The following is a 21,997-nucleotide window of genomic DNA, read 5'->3' as shown; positions in this document are numbered from 1 at the left end:
TGGAACGTGTGGTTTTTTCGATTCCGAGGCCTGGGAGTCGGGTCCTTTCGGTGGCAATTTTTTGCTCGGCTCGGAGTGTGTTTTGGTGCGAAGGAGCTGGTGCCAGTCTTCGCCACTGAGTGCTTAGATGTGGAAGCAGCCAACATGGAGGAGGAAGAAGATGGCTTCTTTTTCGGTGCTGGTAGGTGTGTGCCGGCACCAGGGGTAGGGCTGACTCGAGCCTGAGTCGCCTAAAGGCTTATAAGGCTTCTTCGCCAAGCCCGAAGGTGGGGCATGGGAAGCAGTCTCTCGGTGTGCACCCGGGCCCGAAGGCGAGGGTGTGACCGAAGCTTTTTTGGATGGTGTTGAGGAAGGGTCGGGGTCGACGTGTGTACTTACGACCCGCTGGCCGGAGTGATGTCCTCAACGTCTGAGTCGTCGGCCTCGGAGTTGCTGTCGACGCCATGTTCTTGCTTCTGTTCAGGCTCGTTGACGGCCTCTCGGAAGATGTCGCCTGGGATCGAAGATGATGAGCAAGCCATGGTTCTTCGAGCTCATCCATACCGAATAGTCTTCTTGGAGCAGAAGGAGGCGCAAGTGGAACAGTCTCTGGCCTCGTGCTCCGGTGAGAGGCAACGGTTGCACACCTCATGGAGATCAGTGTGTGGAAACTTCGACACACATTGAGGATACTTCTTGAATGGCGTCCTTTCCATGAGTCAGAAGATATGGCCCAGGTAGGCCCGAAGGCCATCGTCGACGACCGGAATCGAAGACTTCAAAGTTGTGAAGAGTCGCATCGATTGGAAACGCGTTAGAGACAATACCGTCGAAAAGGGCGAGGATTGCGCGCCAAAGGAGAATCGGTTCCAAACCGGAGCGCAGGAAACACACCCAAGCCCGATGGCGGAAAAAAACTAAAGATGGAGCAGATGCCCATGCGCAGTGTAATTTAAAAGGAGGAGTCACCTATCTTGTGACTTCCAAAGACTTTTCAGTACAAAAACAACTGCAAACATCCATGCCCAACACTAGATGGCGATCTATGCATAGTGTGTAATCTGCAGCTTATATGCCTCGAACATCATGTTCCAATACTGAACGAGTCTTGGTGCCGGAGTGAAAAGCTGCATTCCACTGTGCTACAGGTGTATGTGGCACTAATCTGGTACACTAAGTGGACTTATACCTTTACATGGAAAGATTTCACCTATGTATGGGATGTCATGGAAAAGTGAACAGCAATTGTGCGATGGAGCTGCAATTCTGTCAGTCACTTACACTCAAAGCTTTCTTTACGGTTGTCACCACTTGTGTGCTGACTGTGTGTACTCGATTTCAGCTTAACTCATATCCTTATAATAGCAATACAGTGGTGGGGGCTGTTTGCCCCAACAAGGTCTTTTGGTGGCATTTGAGACATACCATCCTTTAGCTTCTTGCTTGTGACAACAACCCACAGACAGAAAGAAAACATGCAGCCCAATGTGTCAGTATGAAGCACTGCACACTGTGGAGTCAAATACATGCCAAAGGACTTGGTCCCTGCCTCTTTCTTTCCCTTATCTCTAAACACAGGGCAAACTCCCCTTTTTTGTGGGAATAGGTAGTGGGATCCTGATGAAGCTTTTACTAGTTTCCAAAATGTCGTTCCTGAAAAATCTTGGATAACAGTTGACAACTTCTAAAATACATGGTCAATTGGGGTTCACACCAAAACTGTGCACAGACTGCATACAAAGTGGTACTGGATGAAGCTCTGCAGGTGATGGGCGATGCCGAAACCTGCCATGTAGGAGAACTGCAGCTCTCAGTGGCATTTTATGGCCACAATCATGAGACCATACTAAAGATTCTTTCCACAAGATTGCAGATTAGTGGAACTGCCTCATGATCCCACAGCAACCACTGCACACACAATCATAGATACTAATCTTGACTTCAACACACATTATGCAGTGCTCTCCCAATATCTCTTGCAACGGTTTCAGGTCTTTCAAACTTACGAGAAACCCACAATCGCATGCTGATCACCCTTTGCTGAATACACAACTGCAGATACAGTAAAGACCAACATTCCTGCTAGAGTGACCCATCAGGGTATTTATGAGATTTCCACTAACTACATTTTCTCTGTAAAAACCTAAGAAACAACTTTGCCTTAGTGATAAATGCCCCTGTAAAGCGCGACGCACTAGATTATGTATTGGAAGCTTTGTTTTAGCCAGCTGCTAACTGCTGTAATGATCTTTGAAGAAACGCAAACATTTCCTTCTCTGAGCATTCTGAAAAACACATGAGGAGGTCACACTCAAACCAATGTTCTTCTGTTTTCCTTTGTCCGGCACCTGGATATCCCACCACTGGGCCCCTGCTGCAACTGAACTACTTTGACTCGGATTGTTTCACCCCTTGGTTTACAGATAGAAATCAACTGATACGTAGAGGAACTTCTACATCCCCTCGGACTCTCTCATCTGGAATGGCTGAAGACTCGTTGCATTCACGTATCAGGAAATTCGGCGAGCTCCAAACCAGGAAAGGATTGAGACGGATTCCAACAGCAGATCACACTGAGTCAGGCTTGAGAGTGTCCTCACCAAATGACTTTAGAAACAGTGACTCCTTAGTGGAGAGCTCTACCAATCAGAGGCTTGCTTTTCACAGATGCAAATTCCAGTGAGACTCTACTTGACATGTTGTTCCTGTTTGGACAAACACGTGGGGATTGTGCAGAACACTGGTGCCAGTATCAAAGTCCAAAGGATTCACTCTGGACACCCGATTAGCCTCCATAACTGCCTTTCAAAATTGGTCAAAATATTAATTTATCTACTGAAGATGGTTAATCCTCCCATTAACAAAAACATTTGAAACAATTTGCACCGACTCTAATCTTCTCATTTCGACACTGGAAACATTGCTCACCAATGAGATCAGAGATGCCCCCTCTCGTCCCTGCTCTCTGTCCCACCTTTATTTCCACGCTCTCCTCGCCCCTGGGTTGTATTTTCTGATGTACAATCAGAGGAAGGACAGAACGAAATGGCAAGCATCCGAAACATTAAATGCTGCAACAGTCCCCCCCAAATACTTGCCATGCAGCTAGTCTTTCAAATGTGAGTCACATAAACCACACAAATGAGAGATCCTCAATTGTTAAAGACCACATAATCCCGGTTTCGCTCTATTAAATACATATTTTCATTATTGTGTATTGCAAAGGACTGGTTTCTCTTTCAGACGCACAAAAATCACCCTGGGTGACTCCTGTTTCACTGTTGCAGAGGTTTCCATTAAAAGCAAAACCTGCACGAGCATTGCTTTACAGCATGTGAGCTGGAGGGCTCAGCTGGGGTCACTGGAGAAGCACCTCACGCTGACCCAGAAAGCAAGGATTACAACGAAAGCAGATAATGTCAAGCTAGGAACAGGGCACTTTAAGACCTGTATGAGGGAGGGAAAGAAAGAAGGAAAGAAAGAAGGAAAGAAAGAAGGAAAGAAGGAAGGAAGGAACGAAGGAAAGAAAGAAGGAAAGAAGGAAGGAAGGAAGGAAAGAAGGAAAGAAGGAAAGAAGGAAGGAAGGAAGGAAGGAAGGAAAGAAGGAAAGAAGGAAAGAAGGAAGGAAGGAAAGAAGGAAAGAAGGAAAGAAGGAAGGAAGGAAGGAAGGAAGGAAGGAAGGAAGGAAGGAAGGAAGGAAGGAAGGAAGGAAGGATGGAAGGAAAGAAGGAAGGAAGGAAGGAAAGAAGGAAAGAAGGAAAGAAAGAAGGAAAGAAAGAAGGAAAGAAAGAAGGAAAGAAAGAAAGAAAGAAAGAAAAAGAAAGAAAGAAAGAAAGAAAGAAAGAAAGAAAGAAAGAAAGAAAGAAAGAAAGAAGGAAGGAACAACAAAAAGGAGATGGGAGTGAGGAAAGAAGGAGAGTCTGGTGACACACAGAAGAGTGGAAGGCTGCAGAGAAAAGGGCGGCACCAAACAGGAAGAAAGAATCAGACAGGCATAGAAAGGTAAGACTAGTGCCAAGTGAGGGGTGTAAGCCCAATCAGAGGAGTGGGACTCCCGCACGGCAAGTCTAGAAAGTCTGTCAAGGAGGCGAGAGAAGACTTACAGAAACACTGAAGGAGCGAACAACTCACGCCTGACTTTCCACACATGCGCACTCCTGGAATCCCCTTACCTGCCGGGAGGGCTGCCTCAGCGGTACCCAGCTTAACGGAGGAGGAGGAGAATGGTGGAGAAGACTCCAGCACTGGGTTTTCCTTCACCAGGTCTTCCACCCTTTGGCGCAATTTGGTTGCCTCCAGCTGGGACTCCTCCAGGAGCTCACCTGCAAGGAGGGCGTAAAGGATTAGGGTGATAGTCTTTCATCCAGAGCATCTGTGTCGCACGTGGACGGTTATGAAGCGAGATGTACAACACAATGATGTACAACAATTGTGACTCTGTGGTAATCTTTGGATGAGCCTCACCCCAAGCTGTGTACCATCCTTTCTCCACCCCAAACGTCTTTTTCTTTGCACCGAGATTAACAACTAAGTGGACAGAAGTCAATATCAATCATGGAGCCGCCCATCCACCCATGTGATCCTGGATGTTTAATGTGTACGTGGGTGACCATGCGCGCCACTGTGTGGGGTCTGTAAGTTTGAGTGCATGCAAGTACATGGACGCTGGTATGTCTGTTCGACAGAGAGCTTTAATGCATGTGTGAACTTTGACCTGCGTGAGGTCTAGATGAAGCATGTGCTGGTCCTTGGAAGGAAAATGCTACTTGCCAGTATGCATCTGTTCTTGGCATGTAGAGACATGGCAAGCACGCTGCTAGCTGCGGGGCACTGAGTCTGTTGAGGCGCTAGTTCTGCTGCAGAAATAATTGTTTTTAAAATACCTAAACTGTTTTTAACTCTGCACATTGTTTCCTACCTGCCACCTCAATCCCAAGCCCGATCCGACACGGCAAGTGCCTTTTGTTCGGAGGGCTTCGGGAAAGGGAGCACACTTCCGGTGAGGTTAGCGCACCAGCTCTCGCGCCGCACACCAGTATTTAGATCACCACAGATACGCTCACGCAGCGGGTGCGCCAAAGACGAGCCCATCTGTGCCCGTCTGCGTCACACCAGGCCCTGGGCCCAGAACCCCTGCCCTTTTTTCCCCCACACTCCCCGTCAATACACTCGGGATACACTCCTTCAAATCAGGAATACCCTTGGCACATTGTGCAAAATCCCCATCTCTCTGGAGGAAAGGCAACAGAAATGCCTGCACTGTTCGTATGACCGACCCTTAGAAGCGGGGACCCTACCAACAAATGACGAACAGCTTAACATCGCATTGCTTAATTGTTGTTCCATACCAAAGCACGCTACAGAAATCACCCTTCTTCTACATGACACCGCACTGGATGTGTTATTCCTCACAGAAACATGGCTAGGACCCAGTTCTGACCCAGATGTTGTCCAAGCACCCCCCGGGATATTTGATTCAGCATGTCGATAGAGTGGGTAGCAAAGGGGGAGGGATTGCCATTCTCTATAAAGATCACTTAGTCTGCCGCATTTTGGGCAGCCCCCTCGCAGACTGTGAAAATGCCCATTTTTCCATTGCTCTCACCCCCTCAACTAAGTTTATTGGCATACTCCTACATCGCCCCCCCAGGAGCACTGGGACAATTCTGCAGCTCAAGGCTTGAAGCAGTGGTAAACCTAGCCAGTACCTCATCTAACTTTAATCTCCTAGGTGACTTTAATTTACACGTTGATAACCTCCAGGATATAACAGTCAATGATCTTGCTCATGACCTTACAGCATATGAGATGCTTCTAAAAGTCCATCAAGCCACTCACACCAAAGGCCGCCTCCTGGATCCTATTTTTACAAATATTCTAGGACTAAAAGGAAAGAAGCCTGTCCCCCTCTCCTGGTCGGATCATTTCCTAATCCCTTTTGCATGGCAGCCATCGTCCCCCCACTTGATTGTACCAGCTAGACGCATTCAAGCCTTCCACTGGCCTAAATTAAGTATAGACATATTAACACACCTTCATATAACCCTGACCCCGTATTAGCTAGCGGTGAGTTCCACTCATGGATTGAGAATTCACTAGACTCAGTAATTCCAAGGAGATCCATATTACAAAAAGCCAGCTCAAAAATGCACCGTGGTTCACACCCGAACTCCGTAAACTAAAACAGAGGTGCAAAAGATTAGAAAGAGAATAGAGGAACGACTTCTCAAGGGAAAAAAGTCCAACTACAGGGCATCCATCAACTTCTATAAAGCCACACTCAAAACAGCACAGGCAGCCTTTTATGAAGAAAAAAATATCATCCTCCTCCAATGCACCCAAAGAATTATTTAGGATCGTAAAAAAACGTATGAAAGTTCCAGATCCCCTTGTGGTTCCAGACTCCACTGGCTCCACTGTAAAGAGCTAGCGGACTTCTTCACCAAATTTCAGCTTATACTTAAACTGCTCCTACCGGTTAATAATGAACAGTCTGAAGCAGAACTTCAGAATAATTCCCCCAAAACTGAATCCTTCACCCCACTCACCGAGGAACTTCTTTCTCTTATCCTTAATATGATTAAGAGTGGTTCTCTGCTGGACCCGGCCCCTTTCAACATCCTGAAATCCGCCATGCCAGTCATCATCCCTCCCATTGTCAATCTAGTTAACTCCTCGCTTGAATCTGGCATAGTCCCCAGGATTGGAAGATTGCCATAGTGAAAGCGCTTCTGAAAAAAACCCTATTTGGATCCCGGAGAGCTGTCCAACTATCACCCTATCTCTCTTATCCCGGGTATCAGTAAAGTTGCGGAAAGATTTGTGAACCGCCAACTTTCTGCATATCTTGAAACCTTCAAACTACTTCACCACTCCCAGACGGGCTTTCGCCCGGGCCAAGGTACGGAGATTGCACTACTGGCGGTGGTGGAGGAGTCCAGAAAGATCTTGGAATCCGGAGGATCTGTGGACATCATCCTCCTAGATCTCAGTGCAGCCTTCGATACGGTGAATCACCGTACCCCTTGTACACCGGCTGAAAAAACTGGAAGTAACAGGTAGGGCCCTTTCCTGGCTGGAATCGTTCCTCGAAGGAAGATATTTTCAGGTGTTTGAAGGCAACACCCATTCATGATCAATTCCTCTACAGTGTGGGGTTCCTCAGGACTCCTCCAGGAGTCCCACACTTTTTAACGTGTATATGTCCCCATTGGCTGAGATAGTTGCACCCTTCGGAATTCAGCTTATCAGCTATGCAGACGACACGCAGTTCATTGTGGCACTAAACCAGGCACAGCAGCCCCCCACAAATCTGAGCTCCTGTCTTAAAGAAGTCGCCAGCTGGATGAGTCAGCCACACCTTAAACTCAATGGCGACAAGACGGAGCTCATGTTGTTGGGTAATTAAGCAATCTTCAACCCACATACTTAGTGGCCATCATGTATGGAACCCGCCCCAATCCCTAAAAAAGGTAATAAAGAGACTGGGCGTTTGGCTTGACCATGAGCTCACTTTCAGAGCCCAGGCAAGAAAAACAGCCGCCACCTGCTTTGGCCTTCTGAGGTCAAAACGAAAATACTTCCCCTTCTACCTGAGAACTCTAAAAAAAAAATCTTAATTCAAGCCCTCATCTTATCAAGGCTGGACTATGGAAACAACCTTTATCTAGGAGCCCCCACCTCCATCATCCACAAACTACAGGTAGTCCAGAACTCCGCCGCAAGACTCCTTACTGGCACTAACCTCTGTTCCTCAGCTAAACCGGCCTTAAAAATACTTCATTGGCTCCTCACTGCATTGCACACAAAAATCTACAGGGCACTGCCCCCCCCTCATTTTTAATAATCTTATTAAACCCTACACATCAACCAGAAACCTTCACTCCAATGACCTTTTCCTAGCCGAGGTTCTCAGAATCAGGAGGGTCCGCACAGGAGGGCGTTGTTTCTCCTTCAACGCATCAAGCCTTTGGAACTCCTTGCCTCTCCCCATCCGCCATGAAACCAATCACCTCTTGTTCCGCAGACAACTAAAAACATGGCTCTTCCCACAATAATTCCATCTGCTCCTTACCGCATGTCCAAAGCGCTGGGATACTTTCGGGTAGCCATGCGCTATATAAGAGCATATTCTATTCTTTTCTATTCTATTCTAGTATACACTTATGCACTTTGTTGTTTTCTTGGAAGAGTCTTCAGTAGTCACGATGTAGGTGACTCCTCCCTTGGACGATAGTGCGCATGGGCATCGACTCCATCTTCAGATTGTTTAGCGCCATGAAGGGAAATAATGGATTTTATAGGAAATAGAATAGATTTCCATGTAAGTGTATCTAGTTAAGATAAAAACTGAAACAGATACAGGTCCCGGGGAGGCGGGTGGGCGTGTACAACTCTGCAGCTCTCATGCCAAGAACAGATGCATACTGGTAAGTAGCATTTTCCGTTTGAGGCATATGAGCTGCAGATTGTACACTTATGCATAGACTGTACAGCAGTGTCTCCTCTATTGGTGGTCACCTGTATGTGTTGCAGTAGTTTGAAAAAATGTTTTAAGAACTGCCTGGCCTACAGAAGCTTGTTACTTAGCCTGCACATCAACACAATAGTGTTTGGTGAAGGTGTGTGGTGTAGACAATGTTGCTGCTTTACATATGTCATCTAATGGAATGTTCCCCAAGAATGCCATGGACGCCCCCTAGTTTGCGTGTTGAATGCGCTCTAGGGGGAATTGGTAATGTGTGTTTAGCCTTTTGGTAGCATATTTGAATGCATTTTACAATTCACCTTGCGATCCCAGCTTTGGAGATGGGGTTACCTTTATGAGGTGGTGAGACGGCTACAGTTGTTTTGTCTTTCGAAAGGACTTAGTCCTGTCAATGTAATAAAGCAAGGCTCTTTTGGTGTCTAGTGTGTGAAGAGCTCTCTGCCACAGAGTCTAGATTTTGAAAAAAACACTGGTAACTCAACTGATTGTTTAAGATGAAAAGCAGAGATTACTTTGGGAGGGAATTTGGGGTTTGTTCGGAGAACCAGGATGTATTTGTAAGAATGGTTCTTGTATGGTTAAAGCCTGGATCTCACGTACCCTTCTAAGAGAGGTAATTGGGACAAGAAAATTTACTTTCCATGTGGAGAACTGAAGTTCACACTTATGTAGAGGTTCAAATGAGGGAGCCATGAGGCTGGTAAGAACAATATTTAAATTACACACCGGAGAGGGTGGTAGTCTTGGAGGAATTATTCTTTTAAGGCCCTCCATAAAGGCTTTAATTGCAGGTTATCTAAACAATGACAAGTGTTATCTGTTTTGTAAATAAGCAGCAAGTGCGGCTAGATGTAACCGTATGGATGAATATGCTAGATAACATCTTTCTAAATGTAACAAATAGCAAATGATGTCCTGGATTAAAGCATCCAGTGGATCAATGTTATTGCAATAGATGACACATCTTTTCCATTTTGCTGCATAGCAAGCTCTAGTAGTAGGATGTGTGGCTTCTTTAATGATGTTCATACAGTCTGTCAGGAGGTTAAGATAACCGAACTCTAGGATTTTAGAAGCCAGATTGCTAGATTCAGTTGACCTGGATCGAGGTGCCTTATCTCTCTATGGTTCTGCGTTAGCAATGTTGGGGAGAGGCGTAATTTTTGATGTGGAACTACTGAGAGTTCTAGAAGTGTTGTGAAACACGGTTGGCGTGCCCATGTGGGAGCCACCAGGATCATCTTGAGAGACTGTTGTCTGAGCTTATGTACTACTAGAGGAATCAGTGGGAGTGGTGGAAAAGCGTACGCAAATCTGCCTGACCAGTTCATCCATATCGCATTGCCTTTGAACAACGGGTGTGGAAACCTGGCAGCAAGGTTGGGCATTTTTAATTTGTGTGTGGCGAACAGATCAATGTCTGGTTGACCCCACATTCAGAAAAATGGTTGAAGAACTTGGGGATGAAGTTCCCATCCATGTATATGCTGTGTCTGTCGACTTAGCAGATCCGCAATCGGATTGTGAACTCCTGGGAGATGTTTTGCCAGAAGGTATATGTTTTATGGAATGACCAATCTCCAAATGTTTTGTGCGAGCTGGGACAGCTGCAAAGAATGTGTGCCTCCTTGTTTCCGAACGGAATACAGGACTGTCATGTTGTCCATCTGGACTAGGAAAGTCTTGTGCTGTAGATGTACTTGGAATGATTTTAATGCTAGAAATATTGCCAGTAGTTCTAGGTGATTGATGTGGAGCACTTTTTGTTGAGTGGTCCATTTGCCTTGAATTGTGTGGTTTAGGAGATGGGCTCCCCAGCCGGTGAGTCATGAGTCTGCTGTTAGCACTACCTGTGGAACCGGCTCTAGGAACGGCCGCCCTTTGGACAGGTTTTGTATGTTCCACCACTGCAGAGAGAGATGTGTGCGGCTGTCCACCAACACCAGATCTGTAAGTTTTCCTTGAGCCTGGTTCCACTGATGTTCTAGGCATTCATCTGAAGTCTTGCATGAGGAACGATAAAGATGCAAGAGGCCATCATTCCTATGAGCTGCATGAATATCCTTGCTGGGAGGGAATGTTGTGGTTGAAACCTGCTTATGGGTGTTTGCATGCTGGCTATCCTGGCTGGATTGGGATATGCCAGAGCTCTGGAAGTGTCCAGTGTAGCCCCTAGATACCGATGTATGTGGGAGGGCTGAAGATTGGACTTGGGGTAGTTTATTGTAAATCCCAAGTTGTGAAGCAGCTGGATGGTTTGATCAGTGTGATGAACACACTGGTTGTACGATTTGGCTTTTATTAGCCAGTCGTCGAGATATAGAAAGACATAGATCTGTTGTCTTATTAAAAGTGCTGCTACTACCACAAGGTACTTTGTGAACACTCTGGGTGCGGTGGTCACCCCGAATGGAAGGACTTTGAACTGACAGTGTTGTCCGTCCACTATGAACCTTAGATACTTCCTGTGGGCAGGGTGTATGGGAATGTGGAAGTAGGCGTCCTTGAGATCTAGTGTGGCAAGGTAGTTGCCTTGTTGAAGTAGTGGGAGGACCTGTTGGCGAGTGATCATATGAAAAGGATCTGACTGTATATAGAGATTGAGGGTCTGAGGTCGAGTATTGGCCTTAGAGTACCGTCCTTTTTGGGGATTAGGAAATACAGCGAGTAAACCCCTGTTCCTTGATGTGGTATTGGAAACTAGTTCAATTGCCTGCTTTTGAAGCAGTGAGAGAACCTCTTGTTTTAAGAGCATGAGGTGGTCCGTGAACATTGGACACAGTTTAGTTGGTATAGGGGGCGGGATTGTTGTAAGTTCTAGGCAGTAACCATATTGGATAATTTGTCTTACCCACTTGTCTGTTGGGGAAGAATTCCAGACAGGTAGGAACTGCGAGAGTCTTCCTCTGAGCAGAGTGGAATGGTCTGGAGGGAGTGGGGGAAGTCACTGTTTATTAGCGGGGGAGGCGCGAATGTTGCTGTTACCACGGCCTCTGCCCTCCTTATTATTTCCTCTGTATCCCCCTCTGAAATATCCTCTGCTGGGGGATGCTTGCGTGGTGATTTTGTATGACTAGAAGGCAGTGTCTGCTCCAATGGTTTTGGATGCTCCTCTATAAAAGGAGTGACGAAAGGAACCACATGTAGTTGGAGACTAATGCTCCCATGGATTTTGCAGTCTCAGTGTTCTTTTTCATTTTGTCTACAGTACTGTCTACAGCCGGTTCAAAGTATTGTCCTTGATTGAACGGCTGGTTGAGGATAGTTGTTTGTACCTCTTGTTTAAAGCCTGAGATTTGTAACCAGTCATGTCTTCTGAGAAGCACACCAGTGTTAATGGACCTAGAGGCTGTGTCAGCTGCATCAAGGGCACATTTGATTGATGCGTTAGTGATTATTTTGCCTTCTTGAATTAGATCATTTGTCTGGTCTTTGTATTGATCAGGTAAATGTTGTAATAGGTGTTCTAGTTGGTCGTAGTGGGCCCGATCATATCTAGCAAGTAATGCTTGTGTGTTGGCTATGCGCCAGTGATTAGCTGCTTGTGCAGCAACTGGCTTGCCAGAGGCATCTAACAACTTAGATTCTTTATCCGGAGGTGGGGCATCACCGGAGGTTTGAGAGTTGGCGCGTTTCCTGGTGTTACTTACGACTAGTGAGTCTAAGGGTAGCTGCCCTTTGATGTAGGTGGGATCAATAGGGGCGGGCTTATATTTTCTGTCAATTCTGGGATTACAAAATCTAGCTCTAACCTGGTCTTTGAATTTGTCGAGAGCATGTTTAATGACCCCTTTTATCATCAGTAGAATTTGAACAGTTTCTTGTGACTGTTCAAAGGTATCTAGAAGGAAGCTTCATCTGCTGGGTCTGAATGCATGGGGACACCATGGTAGAGAGCAGCTCTATTTAACAGTTGACCAAAGCCAATATTGTCATCTGGGGGAGATGGTTTTGTTGGATATGGCTGGGGATCAGGTTGGTCAGTGGGATCTATTGGGCGATTATAGTCTTCCCAATCGTCCTGTAATTGTAAAATTGTTGTAAAAATATTTGTTAAGCGCGGTTGCTGCCCGTAGGCGTCCAAGCGCTGAGTTGAAGCAAAGAAGTGACGGGAAGAGGAGCTAGGGTACACAGGATTTGGCAAACAGCAGTGTCTTTAGGTTTTTACGGAATAAGAGGAGGTCTGGGTTGGACCGGAGTGAGAGGGGGAGAGCATTCCAGAGCCTGGCGGTATTCAAAGAGAACATCCTACCCCCAGACCTGGCTCGCTTCACTCTGGGAACAACGGCGAGGAACGCCTCCGTCGACCGAAGGTTCCTGTTAGGGTGGTAGGGGATGACAAGGTCGTTGTTAATGGCTGGGCCCGTTTTCCAGAAGGCGCGGTGCGCCAAGCACAGCGCCTTGAAGGCCACTCTGCCTCACTGGCAACCAGTGGAGACTTTTTAGAGCAGGTCTGGCTGACTGGGTGCGCGGAATTTTCAGCAGGGAACGTGCTGCACAGTTTTGTACAACCTGCAATTTTCGGAGGGTCATCTCAGGTGCCCCCACGTATAGGGCATTGTTCGAGTCCAGGCGAGACTGGATGAGACCTTGTACCGCCACCTTTTTGGCCTCTAGGGGAAGTAGCGGGAGAACCTTCCCTTCCTGTGGTGTATCAGTGTCCGTATCAGGGTCAGTGAAAGGGTCATTGTTGCCTCCCCACCCCCTAAATTAGAATCATCATCATCGTGTGGTGGTGATGAATGAGGTGGGAGTTTTGGAGGCTATGGAGGAGAGACATTTAGGAGGAAGAACAGGCTCAGGAGGAAGGACAGGCTTAGGAGGAAGAACAGGTTCAGGGAAAGGAACAGGAGAAGAGGGTCTTAAAGGTGAAGTGGCACAGTTCTTTTTCTTCACAGGCACTGCAGGAGTGTCTGGTGTGTCCAGCTTCCTTTTGTTGTGTGGAACAGCATCCACATGTCCTGGTTTTTTTTTTTTGTGTTTTTTCGGCTTTGGATCAACAGGATCCGGTCAAAAAAGTTCTTCCTCTTCTGTAACCGCTTTCGGCGCTGACTTTTTCGGGTCCGAGCAGGGTTTGGATTTGTGCTCCGAGGCCTCAGAAGATGGTTTGGGGTCCTTCGGCTTGGCTATGGAGTCGGAAATCTTTTTTGGTTCCGAGGGCTTGAGTTTCAGATCCGATGGTTGTTTCGGCTTTGAGGTAGTCTGTGGCGATTTGTTTTTGGGAGTAGGTTGAATGTGTGGTTTGCTCGGTCCAGAGAAACTGGAAGGCTACTCTTTTTTCTTCAGAGCCGGGCCCGGGGGCGGGGCTTCTGAAGCATGTTTTCAGTCACGACTGAGGCCAGCAGGCGAATTCTTGACCAGGGCCTTCTTTTTTTCGGGTGGAGTTGTGGTAGGGGCAGTTGTACTCGCTCGTTGACCAGGAGTGATGTGGTCCTCTGAGTCTGGATCATCTGCTTCGGACACGATTTCCAGGTCCTCAGAATCCTCCTCCGGGACATCGGGGCTTTCATCGAAGATGTCCACTGGTGCCGGAGCTGCTCGCTGCGCCATGATGTGTCGTCGGACCCGGTGATCATGTATGGGGTTCTTGGATCTAAACGAGGCGCAGGCCTGGCAATTGTTCTCGCCGTGCTCAGGCGAGAGACCCAACTTCCAGACCTTGTGATGGTCACTGTGTGGGAATTTGGCTCCACACTGGGGGCATTTTTTGAATGGAGTCCTTTCCATGAGCTGTAGACCCGAAAGGCGTCGATAGGCCCAGCGGCCTGGGTCGATGACTGTAATTGAATATGTGAGATGGCGTGGAAGATTACGCGATGATACAGTCGAATGTAGATAGTTTGCACATGAGAAAAGGTTTGGAAATACGGTATAAAGCGCAAACGTTCCATCCAACCCTGATGGCGAAAAAAAAACAATCTGAAGATGGAGTCGATGCCCATGCGCACTATCGTCCAAGGTAGGAGTCACCTATCTCGTGACTACAAAAGACTGTTCAAAGACAACTACAAAGTGCAAGCATCCGTGCCCAACCCCAGATGGCGATCTATGCATAAGTGTACAATCTGCAGCTCATATGCTCGAACAGGAGTTTATAGATGCGGCCCATTTACAGGTTTATCTTGTGCCTGGGGACGTGAAGGTCTGCTTGTTGGTCATTCAGTTACAACTTTGTCTATATGTATATCCATCTGTTGCTTAGGTGTGTGTTATCTGGGAGAGTATGTGTGTATGTCTACATATTGTCTAAGTGTGTGCTTCCCTGTGTATTGTGTCCATGTTCACTGATGTTAAAATAACAAATCAGAATATTATATTAATATTGCAATAAATATAATATTAATAATGACAATACAAATGTTCACACAAACAGGTTTTTCCATTTAGAAGAGCTGTAAATCAGGGGTTACGGTGGCACTGACCGGTGTGCTTTCGGTACTTCATGCTCACATCATTTAAGACAAAAATGTTTCAACTTTTCTATTAATGTAAACACATTTTCCTTCCAGTTTTTGTCTAAGAGGCAGCCTATTCCAAAGTTTCCATCGGTCACTAATGATCTAGTCCCTCTGCGATTCTTACGGATCAGAATGACTAAATGCTCCTCAGCCTCTGGTCGAAGACCCTGGATGTGCTGGTGACATGTAAATGGGCTCCTTAAATACACCAAGGTTTTATGGATTAATGCTACCATACTGACCTGGATCTGCCTCCAGCTGAGCCAGTGTGATCTTCACAGTGTCATGGGCAAAGTGTGCCTTCTCGGAACCGTAACTAGACACTTAGTTGACAGATTTTTCCTAATGCCTGTAGTGCACCTTTAGTAGGAATGTCTGTGAACAGCATATTGCTATAATCAACGTGTGCACAGATCAACACTCTGGCCAAGATGGCCAACTTTGATTCTTCTAGTCGAGGACGAGTTCTGACTTCGCTTGAAATGCTAGTTACAGATGCTAGAAGCAGCGTTATGCTGCTGGCCTGTGTACAGCGTGGATTGACTCTTACTCACAAGGATTATACCTTCTTTACCTTTTCATTCTGGCAATATTCCAAACAGAAAGATGAATACTCTACTGATGATTGGGCCAATACATGTTGGAGGTCGGACTAGTTCTTCTGGCTTTCAGGGCCAGACCCATGTGGTTGTCATTGTGCAGCCAGCTGGTTGTTCTTGGATACTTCAAAATACATCTGCCTATCATGAACACAGGTTTGTAAAGCGATCATTCTATTAGAGGACGATGGGTCTATCCACTGCAAATAATATTACGTAAATGAGGAGGAAAGAGCAATCCTTCAGGAACAACCCCTTTTATGGTGATTGTGGAAACAACCCCCTCATGGTGATTGTGGGAACAACCCACTCATGGTGATTGTGGGAACAGCCCCTATCATGGTGATTGTGGGGGCCTAGAAATATTCTACACAATCTGCAATTTGGATTCTCGAACAACAAAGAAGTACTCTCAGTGGAACACTGGCTGATTCAGTCTTTCCTATCGGACTTTAAAGTATATTGTGGCAAAGACTATGGAAGAGTCCAGTATCACCGACAGTGATGGTCGGCCACTGTTGCCAGCAGTCAGGTAGATTTCTCTAACGTTGAAAAAATCTGCTTCAATCTGTCTCCCCGGATGGGTTCGAGTGTATGGGTGTCTGAAGTTGTGCTCGTCTCAGTGTGCATGGATCCTTAGCGTGCGTCATGTGTGTACAGTGGCGGCCGCCACATAAATAAAGTGGCGAGACAGGTGGAGGGGCGCTGGAGGGGGAGCGCAGGGGGGAGGGAAGAGGGAGTTAAATAATAATAAAAAGTTAAACTTACCTGCTACCGGCTGCCTCTCACGTCGTGCCTCCGTGCTGATTCTTCCTAGTCCCAGGAGACACTGCGTGCACGTCACAGACTCCCTGTCCAAACCCCGCACTACTCCACTGCTAGGAGAGCACTGCTGGGATTGGCCTGAGCGGGCAGGAAAGATGCTCCACACAGGTCAAGGAGTCTGTGGGGTTTGAGAAACCTGTATATTGGTCGGCCTGAGATGGCCAGCCAAACACGCATGCTCACTTAGAGAGTGCACATAGTACTCCTCCTCTCCCCTCTCATTCCCCGGCCCGGCTCTCCCTGCACACGCTGGCTGAGCCAGCAGCTTAAATATAAAACAGTAATGAAACATAGTTTTATATTTTCACTGCTGGCTCTGACCAGTGGGGGGATGCTCCTCCCCCATTGCAGAGGAGCCGCCCCTGTGTGTGTGTACTGCATGTGAAGTTGTGGTAGTACAGTATGTGCAGAACAAAAGTCATGCCTATTGCCTTTCAATCAATCAATCAATGACACTTGTAAAGCGCGCTACATACCCGTAGGGTCTCAAGGCGCTGGGGGGGGGGGGGGGGAGGGGGGGGGGGGGTGCCGCTACTGCTCGAACAGCCAGGTCTTCAGCTTCTTCCTGAAGGAGAGGTGGTCTTGGGTCAGGCGCAGGTCGGTCGGAAGGGAGTTCCAGGTCTTGGCGGCCAGGTAGGAGAAGGACCTTCCTCCTGTAGTCGCTCTTCGGATGCGGGGGACGGCGGCGAGGGCGTGGTTGGCTGATCGGAGGTGGCGTTTGGGAGCGTAGAAGTTGACTCGGCCTTTGACAAAGTTTAATGATTTGGGCGTGGATTAGACAGAGTCCAGCTTCTTGGCAATACCTTAAAGGAGCCTCTGGCTCTGCTCCTTTTCCGCACCAAGATTCTCCCCCTCCTTGTAATGCTTTCTGTCACACTTTCCAGCCTTGAACAAATTGAAATGAAGTTTCTTTCCTTGAAAAACCTAGCTGTGCATCCTCATCCTACAGCCATGTGATGCCAGGTAGACTCCGAACTTCCAGCAGCATCGAATGTCTGGGTTTCTATTGTCTCAGAGCTATAGGTGAACCCCTTCTCGTCTAAGACTCTTGGGTTCTGACTTGATGTTTGGAGCATTTCAACTGAAAAGGCAAGGGAAAGCCCGTGCATGTTCGGAGCACGCTGAACCCGAGATCTTCAGAAGGACTCGCGGGTATTCTGTTAGTTTAAGAGAGAACATGGAGCAGTGACATGCTACTGCTGCCCCAGCATGCACCACCCAATACTTGCAGAAGAGCTGAGCCCATCAGATGGCTGCAATGGTGAATAAGCAACTTACCAGCATGTCAACTTACGTCGCTTCACCGCAGCACCTGTTACTGGTCCCTTTAACAGCAGACCTATGTTTGACAAGTCCTGCTCCGAACTCAAATATTGAAATTTAAGAGCAAGGTAATAGTGAGGTGGCTGGGGTTTTAGGAAAGAATAGTAGAATCAGGGATATAGGCATTTACCAGTGGCCTCAATCTGGTCATTCAGGGTTAGCAACCTAGAGTAGAAGTGTCTGCCCTTACCTAGACTCCGGATGCCTTTCATCCTCTCCTTCAGTGCTGCATTCTCCTCCACCAGCCGCTCCAAGGCGGTATCTCTGGCTCCTCCGGGGTCATAGATCCGATACGGCGCTTTCCCATCCATTGGAACGGGCCTCAGTCATTGACATCAAGGACAAGCATTCCTGTAATGGAAACAACGCGTTAAAACTGCAATGCAAGGCAATATCCACAACATGAGCAACAAGGCACATTGCCAGTGTCCCATCCTAGAACAATTGGTTTTTGTTTGTTAAATGCTTGTATTTGCATTTTACATTCTTAAACGACAGCTGCATGCAATGCATAAAGTGAAGAAAGGAGGCAGAAGATAGCTCATTATGGCTACTGGTATGCAAGTATTTACAAACATCATAAGTAGCTTTTCTTACACTATGCAGGTCCTGGTCCACCAGCATGCCCTGCAGGCTCCGTGAGCCGCCAGGCTGCGAGCGCAGCTGCCACGCACACAGCTGCCACGCGCACAGATTCTGGGCAGCCGTGAAGCTGCACTGACAGCTGTCCTCTGCTACCTCCCAGCAGAGACGCAATGAAACGACTATTATGCCTATAGAAAGAACTCGGCTACAAGCGCAAGAGTCATTCTAGTTTCTGTACTGCATAAGAGGGGTTGGGGCAGGTGACACCTGTCTTGGTCCTCCTCCTCCTCCTCCTCTTTAGAGAAGATTCTGTTACAGAGAAGATGAGGGTGGCTGTCGGATGCTTCAGCCTTCAGGTGTCTCTGTTAAAATGCACAGCACATCGGTAACAAATGTAGGGAATCAGGCCTAATGCTGTAGATTTAAGGACATTGCTTTGATGTAGACATGTGCATGTCTTCTATATTAAAGCTTGAGGAACTTCTACAGCACTCTTCTCTTAAAAGCATATAGCAGAAAAATGTAATTTCTTCCCATCTGCATATTTCTGTCAGTAGGCACAAACGGTGGTACATATCAAACCTTTACGTCAGATTGGCCATTAAACGGATTCACATCCATCCAGTGCCCCACAGCAGGACACGATCCAATGTAACATTCCCTGGTGCTAGACGTCTCCCCTCATCCTGAACAGGCACACTGCACCTTCCTGTACCTCAAAGCGGTCTCGAAAGAAGCAGGCAAACTCTTCTAATGCAGCCAGTCAGAATGGTTAAACAGACATCAATTCTGCGTTAGCAAATCTGATTGACCTGATTGTGAAGAATAGAATGTTTCTAGCAATCTGACTGGCCGCCTTTCAACCGAACAGAGTAGACTCCTGTGTTGACTGAATGCGGATTGGTTGCCCAGAAACAAATCAAAGTAGCCAGGACAGTCCCCCTCTTCTTTGCGAAAGGTTTTCTGTTTATGGAGTTATGGGGTGCAGCTTTCTGCCCAGGTGTACTGAAGGATGAATTTAGTAAAAAGGACTAATAAATCATATAGCCCTTAAGATTTTATTTTCAGAAAAATGCTGCAATAAGTGGATTTTGCTTGTTTCACATTCTAGTGAAAAATTACACACACGCACTGCTGGAATTGGCCTTTTTTGTAGGGTTATCCCCAAACTGTTTGCTTCTTCCTACTATTTTTTCCAGCTCTATTGTTGGTTTTAGGACTCTGAGCACGTTACCACTTCTAATCAGTGCTAAAGTGCATTTGCTCTCTTTGTAAATTGTTATCATGATTGGCTTATTTGATTTACTGGTAAGTCCCTAGTAAAGTGCAATGAGTGTTCCAGGGCCTGTAAATCAAATGCTACTAGTGGGCCTGCAGCACGGATTGTGCCACCCACATGAGTAGCCCTTAAAAGGTAACTCCAATGCAGTGTCTGTCCACAGTTGTTAGCTGCCATGTCTACCTGGCAAGTGCACCCACTTTCCAGACCCTAACCTTCCCTTTTCTTACATGCTAGTTACCACTAAGGTAGGCTGAAAGTACCCCTGTGGGCAGGGTGCAGTGTATGTGAAAGGTAGGACATGCCCTGGTGTGTGTGGCATGTCCTGATAGTGAAATACTGCCAATTTCGATTTCATTTCACTATTGTAAGGCTATTTGTTCCCATAGGATAGAATGGGTAGTTTGCTAATAACATCTTATAAGCACAACTGCCCCTGGGAACTAGATAGGAAAATAAAGTTTAGTATGCCTGACTTCAGAATGTTAAAAATGCATCTTTTAGTGAAGGTGATTTTTACATTCTGTGTTTGCAAATACCACTTTTAAAAAGTAGGTATTTTAATGCTTAGCCATACTGTGTGCCTTTGTTAGGATGTGCATTGACTGGCTGACTTTGGAGTGACAGGGGCTGGGGATGTGCAGGCGCTCCAGAGAGTCTGGATGAATCAGTACTAGGCTGAATAGGCCTGGTCTGCATTTGGAGGGGTAGGAGGAGTAGCACCTGTACCTGAATAGGATGTGCCTGCCTTCAACAATGATGGCTCCGCCCCCGTGGTCTATCTGGAAGCGGGGCTTATGCCGACAATGGAGGTTTTTGTGCACTTCCAAAGTGTCCCTCAGTACTGGTTCTGACAGAGCACAGGGCTTCTCTGCACAAAGAGAACAAATACATTTTTGGGGTATAAGTATTAAACCTAAAACCCTTGAACTTTAGACTACTTCTGGAATCAAGAGGAACCTTTGCCAATGAGAAGAGCTGGAGAAACTGAGGAGAAGTACTGCCCTTGCTGTGTGTCTGCCAAGGAATGGAGAAGGACTTTGCTGTGTGCTGTGTCCCCGGCTTGAGCAAAGTCTCCAAGGGCTTGAGTAGAGTTTACCTCCTGTTTTAAGTCTCAGGGACACAAAGACTTCACCCCCAGCTCCCCTGAACTTCCTTGCTGGGAGTTCTGACCTGCCAAGAAGTGCCTGTGGCTGTGTGGGAACTCTGGAGGTGATTTCTGCTGCTGGGAGCTGGAAAGTAACGCAACAACAAGAACATTGATGCATCGCTCTTCTTGCAACAGTTTTTCTGATGCAACGCTGTGGTGCGAGAAGAATTTCCCCGCACTGCCACACCGCTGCTGAAACTGGCACTTTGACTGTCACTGCAGCAAGAATCAACGCATTGAGGGATCGTGGCTAAAGAAACTGACACAGCTCCGCTTAACGCTGCCGCATCGCTCGCCGATGTCTCCCGGATTTCCACAAATCATCCCTGTGCAGCAAGTTTTACCGACGCATCACCCGCGGATCGGAATCATCTCAGAATCTACGCATTGTTTCCCCCTACAGACCGGACCCGACGCACCGCTCCCCTGTGCCCAGCGGAACAATCGCATCGCATCCACGAAGGTCTCAGGAAACAACGCATCTCTTTGTTTTTCGAAGCTTTCCATCGCTGCAGCTGTTTGGCTTGGTGAATTTTGTCACAAGGACGGGTACTTTGCAAGATATCACGCATCCATAGTTTTCTATTGGCTCAGTTGCTAAAACCTTTTGAAAGTAATTTTTCTTAATACTTGTATGTTGGATTTTTATCATTTTGGTCTTGTTAAGTTTAGATAAAGATACTTTCTGTTTCTAAACTGGTGTGGTGTCCATTTGTGGTGTTATCACTGTATTACTGTGTGTTTTGAGTACAAATACTTTACACATTGCCTTTAGCATAAGCCCGTCTGCTCGTGCCAAGCTACCAAGGGGGTGAGCAGGGGTTATCTAAAGTGTGTACCCCCCTAACCAGGACTAGAAACAAGGGTCTCTATTTGGACACAAGGTACCTATCTCTGCCAACTAGAGACCACCATTTCTAATACACACTGACCTGCAGGCCAATATATTAAAAAGAACCACATTCACCTTTAATGGATACATTCACAACTTCTCGATGGGGCAGTCGTCCTTAGTAAAATTACAAGGGGTCATTTAAACAGTAGCACACTAGTTTCATATTTTGCAAAGGTATGCTTCCAAATGATCAATTTATAAAAGGTTGTAAAATTCCACAGGAGAATGCAGCTACTACCTTGTGTATACAAACCGATGCCACAGTACCTTTCTTTTTACTGAATGAACAGATTTCACAAATGGTGATTAGTCTCCTTGGGAAAGACATAATTATAGATGGAAGAATAAATAATAGGATATTTATCTTCAACGGGTTCTGTGGGACATCAAATAGACAAGGATAGTGAAGCAAGAGT

The 21,997-nt window shown here is 46.7% G+C and overlaps 1 protein-coding gene across 3 annotated transcripts in view; it reads right to left on the bottom strand.

Moving 5' to 3' along the window:
• The window catches only part of TNIP1 (TNFAIP3 interacting protein 1), a 248,245-nt gene that overhangs the window by 142,542 nt on the left and 83,706 nt on the right, over window positions 1–21,997 (bottom strand). For 2 of the 3 annotated variants that reach the window (XM_086931288.1, XM_086931286.1), the window contains exons 2-3: window positions 17,863–18,023; window positions 4,152–4,301 (exon numbers count right to left, since the gene is read on the bottom strand). In XM_086931288.1, coding sequence (XP_086787414.1) covers window positions 4,152–4,301; window positions 17,863–17,983 — 271 coding nt within the window. In that variant the 5' untranslated portion in view covers window positions 17,984–18,023. Of the gene's footprint in view, window positions 1–4,151; window positions 4,302–17,862; window positions 18,024–18,839; window positions 18,863–21,997 lie in introns of those variants that run through there. The other variant, XM_086931287.1, reaches the window with a different exon arrangement.

The sequence above is a fragment of the Lissotriton vulgaris genome, chromosome 7 (assembly GCF_964263255.1).
Source record: "Lissotriton vulgaris chromosome 7, aLisVul1.2, whole genome shotgun sequence".
Classification (NCBI taxonomy): Eukaryota; Metazoa; Chordata; class Amphibia; order Caudata; family Salamandridae; genus Lissotriton; species Lissotriton vulgaris.
This window is presented reverse-complemented; position numbering and strand designations above follow the sequence as displayed.